This window comes from Fragaria vesca, linkage group LG7, assembly GCF_000184155.1.
Source record: "Fragaria vesca subsp. vesca linkage group LG7, FraVesHawaii_1.0, whole genome shotgun sequence".
Taxonomy (NCBI): domain Eukaryota; kingdom Viridiplantae; phylum Streptophyta; class Magnoliopsida; order Rosales; family Rosaceae; genus Fragaria; species Fragaria vesca.
The window spans coordinates 12732330-12742421 of NC_020497.1; the positions used below are offsets into that span (position 1 = coordinate 12732330).

Here is a 10092-nt window from a genome sequence, read left to right on the forward strand (position 1 = left end):
GGATCCGGGGCGGAGAGAGCTTTCTGGGGATATAAAATTCCGGCGGAGGGCAGTCGGAATTTTGGTCGGAAATCGGGAAAAACAAGGCTGCCCGATTTTAGGGTTTTGGTTTTTAGGGTTTAGAAAAAAAATGGTGGGCTATTGACTATAGGGTTAGAACAAAGTGCATGATAACGTGATGAAGGATAAAGTGTAGAGACAAAAAGATAGTAAGAGAATCATCATCTTATTCATTGATATGTGCCCTTTATATAGGAAGCTGCTATCAAAATTTCAGGTTGATCGGAGCAAGGGAAGGTGGTGAACCGGTGGTCGGTAGCGGCGGCGGTCTGGAATCTTCCGGCGGCCGGTTCAGAGACTTTCCGGCCGGTTCTCAGGGTGAGACCGGCGGCGTTGGATCCGGGGCGGAGAGAGCTTTCTGGGGATATAAAATTCCGGCGGAGGGCAGTCGAAATTTTGGTCGGAAATCGGGAAAAACAAGGCTGCCCGATTTTAGGGTTTTGGTTTTTAGGGTTTAGAAAAAAAATGGTGGGCTATTGACTATAGGGTTAGAACAAAGTGCATGATAACGTGATGAAGGATAAAGTGTAGAGACAAAAAGATAGTAAGAGAATCATCATCTTATTCATTGATAGGTGCCCTTTATATAGGGAATTACAGAATACCAATATGGTAAGGATATGAATACATAGATCTAACTACATATCCTATTGACATAAAACCAAGGCACACGTAGAGAATATCCTAGACCAGTATTATATATGTTTCACTTTGCAAAGCAGCAAAGGAGAGGAGGAAAATTGGAAAATGGTGTTGCCCTGAACCCCTCATTTTTAGTCGCCGCTAAACTTCAACTCATAAACAGAGCTTACAGTTTCCGGCGAAATCCTTGAGGTTCTCTCCTCTCTTTCTTATTGATTTTTGGTTGGTTTTCTTAATTTTGATTTGACTCCTCTTCGTTTCATTCAATTCACAATTGTTTCAATTTCATTGCGATGTCTTGTTAGATTGATCATTGTCTGGGTAGCACAAAATTAGCCTGATCAAGATAATTAGTGAAAATCATTAGTCCAATTTTACTTCAGACTACGGCTTAGATTGATCTTTGAGCTATTTATGTTTACAATTTACTTCATACTCATCATATAACTGTCTGCTCACACTGTATTCAATCATCTTGCTATAATATTTGTTTCGAATACCAGTATTCTTTCTTTTTGTGCAACTCAACGCATCTCTATTCAGCAATCGAGTAATTATTTAAAAGAATCTGTCTAATGATGTTTTCCACATTAGAATGTGATGTTTTTATTGTGATATTTGTTGGCAGGAAAGTTTGTTTAAAATAATCTGGGAGCTTCATTCAGCTTCGGAATGGACACTGATAACGATTTCACGTTTTGCCAGGCAAGTAGTTTGGTATTTACATTTCACTCGAGAATAACAAAACTCGTAGTTTGTAACATATAAAAATGTAAGGTCTGTTGTATATATTTTAGGTTGGCTCGTCTGACAACCAGGATGATCTCGAAACAAAGAAGCTTGCTTCAGATATAGACGCTATTACCATTAAAGATGAGGTTTCTAATGGCACTATGAGCGATCAGAATAGTGGTTCAGTGTGGAAAGGTGGAGTTCCAAGGGGTGGCTCCTCTGGGAAACAGGAAACAGTTGGATCTTTGTCTGTCACTGTTATTGATGCCTCATCTACGAACGAATACTCACAATTTCCCAAAAAAGCACCATCAGGAGATGGTGGAAAGTCAGCGAAGCCTACAGCTCGTGCCAAAGTTCCTTTTGAGAAGGGGTATAGCCAAATGGATTGGCTCAAGCTTACTCGTACGCATCCTGACCTAGCAGGTACATGAGTTCTTGCTTATCACCTTTCATAACTTTGTTCTTCTTCCTGGCAACCTCTTCATCTTTTGTTAGAGGCTACTGTATCTTGCTAGTAATGTAGCATTCATAATTATAATTTTTCTTCTTTTCTGGTACAGTTTATTACTCTTGCAAAAGGACCCACCCTTCTAATTCCATATTTTTTAAAAGCTTGAGTACCTTGTGATAATCCTATTCAGTTCTCAGTTTTGTTGTGGGCTCAACTCCAGTAGTATGTTGAGGTTCCTGTTAGATGATTGGTGGAGAGCATGTGATATTTAATTGATATGTTCTTTTACTAGCGTCCATCATGATCCTTTACTATTATTTGGCCTTTCAATTGAAAAGACCAACTTCAAGAGAGTGTTAGCTGCCATGAGCTTTTAGGCTTAGATATGTTGAGAACTTTTAAGAATGTAAACACGGGCTTTTAGGTTTCTACATAGCTTATGTATGATTGCATCAGCCTGTTACCCCAAGGTTTGTTTTGCAAACAATTTCATGGTATTTTGATCCTATAATATGTGCGCATTGTCTGACGTGAACTAAGAAGTAGTTTATATTGGTAGTGTCATAACATACTCCATGTAGTCTGGTTTTGGATATGTAATTGCCAGTACTTTTATAACATAGATGCTATACAGCAGCTCATGGTTTTATTTTTATTTTTGTACCCTCGTATATGTTATTGCTTTTCTTCCCACGGATAAGACGCGATCCCAGTTCCTTAGAAGTAAGCAGCACACAACCAACTATATCGAACCACAGTAAGATTGATGGTATACACGTTTAATTTCTAACAAGCGTACATCAAAAGACTACCAGTATGATGCGGCAGAGTGAGACAATTGCGAACTCAGATCTTAAACAGTCAGCTCCTTTAATCTATAATTAAAGTAAGGTTATGTTGTGGAAGCCCTCTTTGTATCAAAGAATTAAGTCATCTCTGTATGTGGTAGATGTAGATGTGACTTGCAGTGATGCTATGTGATGCCATCTTGTTTCATGTGGAGAGAAATTTCAAATTCTTAATAAGGCCATTTTTTGGATATAACATCCCATTCTCAGTTTGAGCTTGAGGAGTAGTTCAGGGTTCATTACTACATTTGAGTGATGGTATGACCTCTAGCCGTCCCAAATATCCATCTTATACTAGTAAAACTATAATGTATCTTCTTTCAATCCAAATGAACTGATGTATTTTGGTAATATTAATCCTTGATTATCCATAGGGTTTCTGACCACAATAGACATGTTGAAGTGAGGCTCATTAGAACTCGCGAATGGAGATACATGATTGCATATATAGTGTGTTCTGAGATGGGATTTTCATTGTGAACTTATGCTTGCTATTATGAATTCAGGAAGTAACTTACGTTTCTTATTGCAGTGATTGCTAAAGTATTAACTTCTTGATGTACTGTCTCAGGTTTGCAGGGACAGTCAAATAAGAGGCTTATTACCATGAATGAAGTTAAACAACACCAAAAAGGGGATTCCATGTGGACTGTTCTAAAAGGCCGTGTGTACAATTTATCTCCATACATGAGATTTCACCCTGGAGGTACGGACATTATTTTGTTTTGCTCAAGTTCGTTTGTTGGATTGAGTTCTGTCACTGGATTTATGTACTGATGTAGCTAATCTGCACTTTCTTACCTTATCATACTCCAAAGTGAATAAGTAATTCTGTGGAGGCATTTTTTTGGTAGGACACTAGTTACACTCCATATCAGTCTTTTGCTCCAGTATATAGCCCATTCTGACAGTAAAATTAAGGCGATGGGACACTTAGGAGAAATCATACACCAATAATTTGTTAGTTTTTGCTTCTGAAGGGTAGCTCTATATAATTGATAACGGAGGAGGAAGGAGGGCTAGTGATTTTATTTCATTGAGAGATGCCTAGTATCAGTTCTGAAATCATTAATAGGATTAGTGATGATGTTAGGCAACATGGTTGCATTGGTAAGGCACTCTGATGTTAAGGATATCATCTCCATTTATACATATGCATACGTTACCCTCCAATGTGTTGACGTGAATATATTATAGTTAAATGATGCCCTCACCTACTGCTAAGTGATGGACTCAACTACTATAAATGGTCAACTCTGTCCGGAGTTTCTATACATCTTGTTTGGCATAAACTACACAACAATTTTCCTTTCTCTGACAAAACCATCCTTTCAGGTGTTGATATTCTAAAGAAGGCTGTGGGAAAAGACTGCACATCTTTATTCAGTATCCTTTATATAATTTTTGTTAAGTTTTAGTGGTTTTTAAGTACTTTCAGCCCAGATGGCACCCTCCTTTGTTTTTATTGTTATCCAGTCATATTTCTCTATCATACGAACTAACTGAAAGTCTTGCTGTTCCTACTCAACTGGGTTATGCTGGTTTTTCTTTTCCTTCAAAATGTGCATATCTCTCATACATGTAGTGTTTGCAAAAGTTCCTGCCATTGATATATATATATAGAGGGATTCTCAGGTGCGGACGTTCGCACCGCTTTACGGTGCGGATTTTCCTCCGTTCGCCACCGTACGGCTCCGGCGAGGGTGCGCCTCCACCCTAGCAGCTTCCCCGACCTCTTTCCATCCCTGGCGAGTCCGTCGAATTCCAGTTTTCCGGCCAGATTGACTTTGTTTGAAGTTTTGGGTGATCTGGCTGGAAAGCTGGAATTCGGCGGAGGGTGATCTGGCCTGAAAACTGGAATTCGGCGGACTCGCCAGGGATGGAAAGTGGTCGGGGAAGCTGCTGGGGTGGAGGCGCGCCCTCGCGGGCGCCGTACGGTGGCGAACAGAGGGAAATCCGCACCGTAAAACGGTGCGGACGTCCGTAGCTGAGACGGACTATATATATATATATATACAGATTTTCTCAGGTGCGGATGTCCGCATTTATTTTTACGGTGCGGATTTCCACTTGACACTTACTTTTCAATCGAATTTTCACATCTCCACCGTCTAGTATTTAGATACTAATGTATAGATTATCTCTGCAAAATTTCAGCTAATTCATTAAGGCACTCACACTCGATTAAACCAATGGATTAACATAATTTTATCGAACTTGAACCGTTCATGTTTATAACAGAAAAACGCAATTTTGAGTGCGTTAATGATAACCAAATTGGTTGAAATTTTGCAGAGATGATCTATACATTAGTATCTAAATACTAGACGGTGGAGATGTGAAAATTCGATTTAAAAGCGAGTGTAAAGTGGAAATCCGCACCATAAGAATAAATGCGGACATCCGCAGCTGAGAAGCTCTGTGTGTGTATATATATATATAGAGGCCGGATCAGGAGTGGACGTCCGTACCGACCTTAAAGTGCGGATGTCCGTCCGTTCTCCACCCTCCGGCTCTGGCGACGGCGCGCCTCCACCCCAGAAGACTCCAGCAGCGTCCCCGACCACTTTCCTTTCCCGGCGAGTCCGTTCTTTTCCAGTTTTCCGACGAGATCACCCAAAACTTCAAACAAAGTTGATCTCATCGGAAAACTAGAAAAAACGGACTCGCCGGGGAGGGAAAGTGCTCGGGGACGCTGCTGGAGTCTTCTGGGGTGGAGGCGCGCCGGCGCAGGAGGGTGGAGAACGGATGGACGTCCGCACTTCAAGCCGAGTGCGGACGTCCGCTTTTCAAGCCGAGTGCGGACGTCCGCTTGATCTTCTCTCTCTCTATATATATATATTTAGCTTTACCATAGGTTTCCAGAACTCCCAAATCAAAGATTTGCTTTTGGGAAGGAAGAGGTGCGTGGTTACCTAGAATCTGTTCCACGTTTTATTTCATATGAAATTCTGATGAACAATGGTTCCAAAATTAAAATTTGTGTTTATGACCTGATAAAAAAATATATTATTCTAAGCATTTCTGAGATTTTGAATTTAAATGCTGGCTTTTGAAATATGAAAAGCTCATTCAAGTACCTGAGATTTGGTTACTGTAAACCTTATAGTTGTCTCAAAGCAGGTTGACACTTCATACGGCTGTTAGGCATAAAAGTCAGCAAAATATGTTTGAGTTCCATCTTCCTTTGTAGTTTTACCTCTTAACAATTGATGTTAACAATTGCAGTCCTTACTACATTGCTTTAGATAAATACCATGCTTGGGTGAATGCTGATTTTTTACTTGAGAAGTGTCTGGTTGGTACTTTAGATGATGGACAAGGGCAGCAAGATTCCAGTCACTAAAAATATAGGTACTTCATACAGGCAGATTGGCCATTAATCATACAAAGTGTACCAAGTTAACATTAAATTATCAAACCTGTTGGTACATATCTAATTTTTGTAACATTATTTACTTTTGCATATAATTTGTGCGTCAATCTGTCAAATTCAGATTTTGTTTCTACATACAATTGAACTTCATTTGTACTTTCAAGTAATTTAAATATGAAATAATTTTGTTACAGCAAAATTCTAAATGATGAATGCTATGGCAGCATGTCTTTGTAGTTTAGCTGCTATACCAGGCAACGGGAAAGGTTTTAGACAAGCTGTGGAATATGACTCCGAGTAACTATAGTTATCAAATTGTTTAGATGTAGATTATGACCAAAATAAGTCAGGACAGGAAGAAATGAAAGACGGTCCATAATCTGATACTTCATAGTTTACACCCTCACAAAGACATGAAAATCTCCCACCAGTATTTCCTTAATTGGAAGGATTGTATAATGCTGGAAGAAGCCAAACAGAATGGAAGTGCAGAACATGATGATGAGGGATTCAATTCGAGTAACAACACTAAGAAGAATATCTTCCGAGGTATCGCTTTCGACCCACTGATGAAGAACTTGTGAGGTTTTACCTCAGGAGGAAGGTGGAGAATAAACCTATTCGTCTTGAGCTCATCAAACTTATTGACATCTACAAGTATGATCCATGGGATATTCCAAAAGCTAGTGATTTAGTTGGAATCAGTGGTACTTTTGCGGAACGGGAAAGAAATACAGAAATAGCACAAGACCTAATAGGCTAATATGGTCACAAAATCTGGGTTTTTGGAGGAGAGTTTCTCACTTGCATTGGCTTAAAGAAATTGCTGGATTTCTGGAGGAAGTGCTTGAAAGGGTACAAAAACAGATTGGATGATGCATGAGTTTCGGCTTCCAGCTACTAATGCAAGCACTGGTGCTCATTCTAATAGCAAGGACATTACAGAAGAAGCTGAGGTTTGGACCCTTTGCAGGATTTTGAAACGAAACAATTCTTCTAGGAAGTATGAAACAAATTGGCACAAGACATCTTCCAAGCAAAGCGCCGCTGACTGCAAGTTCGGAAACATGCAGTACCGAGTCAGATGGAAGTTTTGGTGCTTCGGCTGCTCAGAAGACTGATCAACTTGAAAGGAGTAAACTCCTCGTTTTAACAATGATCATCTGTGCGATGGCAACAATCAAATCTTAGCAGGCCCGCTGACCTTAAAAGTTGAAGTAGTCGATTCAATGGTGAACTCATACATAAACCTTTCGAATCCAAATGAATAGAGATGTTAAGATCAGATAATCCCAACTGGTATGAGCTGAGTCCAACGATCAATTGTATTCTGCAACCCTCCCCACTATATCAATTGGTTTATATAGATCAGTCGAGAAACATGTCCTCTAATCATACTTTGCTGCATTAATATCATTACCTTAAAAATAAAAGGTGAGAAGGATACATAACTCTGGTAGAAAGTATAGTACTGTAGACCGGACTGTAGGCTTGTCCAGTCTACTATAATGGTAAAACATCTGCCTCAGCAACGGTCAAATATACAAAAAAAAACTCGTAGGAATGAGATCCGTTGCACAATCTCTTTAAGGATATAAAAGTTTTATGGTGATATAGCTAATTAAGCTAGCATCTAGGCAATAGCTAATTAAGCTAGCATCTAGGCAATAGGAGAAACCTTAACTTCATCTAGGATGGGTCCACAAAGAGCACCATAGTCATCAGTCCTGGTGTGGTAGAAAGAACTGAAGAATGTAATTCTGGTCCTGAATGAAGTTGCTTTGAACTTGAAACTAGCATTCTTGAAACCGCCTTTTCCTTGAGAGTTGAAAGGAACTTTCAAGGTATCCTTGCCTGCAAATGCTTCGACCATCATTGATCCATGGCAGCCGTTCCTTGCGTCACCGATAGTGAATGAGAGACTGTAGAGCTTGTTGGGAACTGTTCTAAGAACCTGGGCGATGGCACTCTCTCTCCCAGCAACAAGCTCAACCGCACCCTTTCCAAATGGGACATTAAAGTGCTTGGCATCAATGAACTTTACGGCTTTGAGGGACTCAATGATCCAGCCAGGAAGTGGGGAGGTTGCATCTAGTTGTTTTGGAGGAAGGAGTACACCATGGGAAGAGTTCATTAACCTATGGGGTGCCTCCTCAAACCCAGGATTTCTGACCAGATTATCTGCAAAAGACATTCAAAGTTTTAACAAACCACATACTCTCTGTATTTCGTAAGGCAAAGCACATCTAAAAGAAGACATTCAAAGTTTTAACAAACCCCATACTCTCTGTATTTCGTAAGGCAAAGCACATCTAAAAGAAGACGTTCAAAGTTTTAACAAACCCCATACTCTCTGTATTTCATAAGGCAAAGCACATCTAAAAGAGATTTGAAGGTCACGACATAGTGAGTTTGTTTCAGATTCTAATTCTCAAACAAATGTCACAAGGTTTAAAATCTAGCTAGATGAAAAGCTGAAACAAGTACATAAACTTGGAAAAGCCAACTAAAGTTGCCAAAAGGTATAGATCAACACAATTTATACCTGTTTTTGGATCATAAACACAAGAAACAAAAGATTTATTTAAAGTAGAGCACAAGTATAGTTATAATTTGTAAGTACCTCTGGTGGGCAGTACAGGGAAGAGCTCCTTGATAGCAATTGCATCCAAGAGTGGACCGCAAGCAGGGTCTTCTTGAATTCCAGGATTGTGGAAAGTCACTTTAACTGTGTTAGAAGTGGCTTTGAATCCCCAAGCATAAGTATCGCCTCCATTACTGCTGTATAGAGTCTGCAAAGGAAGGTCTCCTGCCTGAGGAGGCACTGATACCCTCAAAACCTCTTCCTGTGCACAAGTTCTTGATGCCCCGAATGTTAGGGCATATAGAGATCCTGGTTTGACCTTTATGGTCTGAGAGATCGAGGCCTCATTGCCGAGCCTAACTGCATGGACACCATGAGCTACAGCAAAGTACATGCCGCCTGGTTGAGGCCCGCCGGAGATGTACTCCACAAATCCATTGATTTCCCATTTGGGCAGTGCATTTTTGCCTATGAGTACTGTTTTCTTGAGGCTGCTTGGTTTTGGTGGTTCTTCGAAATTTCCATTGGCCAAGAGTCCTGAACAAAATAAGCACAGGAAAGAGGCGAGTGTAAAGAACTCGGAAAGTCAACAAGAAAGCTTAACAAATTATATTGTCCGCGAACATGTGTATCTGCACACATTTAACTGGAAATACATCAAATCTAAAGCATGTCCAAGAAAACCCCAAATTTGTTTGTAACACATCAGAACAGAGAGGTGCTAAGAAAGAGTGCTTTGAGCTGAAAAGACAAGAGTCTAACAAATCTTTGAATATGCCCAAATCAGGATCTAAAGTCATTCAAGAAATTTGAAAAACCCCCATCTTTTGAATAAAATACCAGAATGTTCCATCAAGTAGATACACACACTACAGTAACCCCAAAAGGGATAAGAGAGACATAGATATGGAGCCGATGCACTAGATTCAAATTTAAAACCTAAAAACCAGCTTAGACAAAAAGCTAGAGAAAATGTCAAGCTTGTAAGCACACAGCTGATTTGAACAGATAAGTAAGATTCTCCTCAACAATACAACCAGGGGAATTTAGATCAAAGACAGTGGCTTGAGGGAAAAGGACAATAATCATGTTAACAAATCCCACCAGATCAGAATCACAACTGTAGAAAACCCAACTTTTGCAGAACAGAATGATTCAACAGATTAGATTTAACCTCAAAGTACAAAAAGACCAAATGGTGTCAGAGGCAAATACAGTGAGCACAAAATGGAGCAAAGAATAGACATTTCTATACAGCTAAGAACAATGTTCATACCCAAAAAACCAGCTCACAAGAAATAGTACACAGTTCAAAGTAGTAAAGACATAGCTGAGTAAAAACAGATCAGGTTAAACTGAGCTGAGAGAGAGAGAGAGAGAGAGAGAGAGAGAGAGA

At 39.8% G+C, this 10092-nt stretch overlaps 2 protein-coding genes across 2 annotated transcripts in view; one reads left to right on the forward strand and one right to left on the reverse strand.

Annotated features, from left to right (window-relative positions):
* The first annotated feature begins 741 nt into the window (after nt 1–741).
* Nucleotides 742–6307, forward strand: LOC101292452 (cytochrome b5 reductase 4-like). The gene is made up of 6 exons (XM_004307172.1): nt 742–894; nt 1331–1407; nt 1500–1860; nt 3308–3442; nt 4072–4122; nt 5985–6307. The coding sequence occupies exons 2-6, from the start codon at nt 1375–1377 to the stop codon at nt 6080–6082; spliced, it is 678 nt and encodes a 225-aa protein (XP_004307220.1). The 5' UTR covers nt 742–894; nt 1331–1374; the 3' UTR covers nt 6083–6307.
* A 1188-nt stretch (nt 6308–7495) lies between these two features.
* The window catches only part of LOC101292742, a 2831-nt gene continuing 234 nt past the window's right edge, over nt 7496–10092 (reverse strand). Inside the window, exons 2-3 of the mRNA XM_004307173.1 lie at nt 8736–9233; nt 7496–8293 (exon numbers count right to left, since the gene is read on the reverse strand). Of these exons, the coding sequence (XP_004307221.1) occupies nt 7773–8293; nt 8736–9233 (1019 nt within the window). The 3' untranslated portion in view covers nt 7496–7772. The remainder of the gene's footprint in view (nt 8294–8735; nt 9234–10092) is intronic.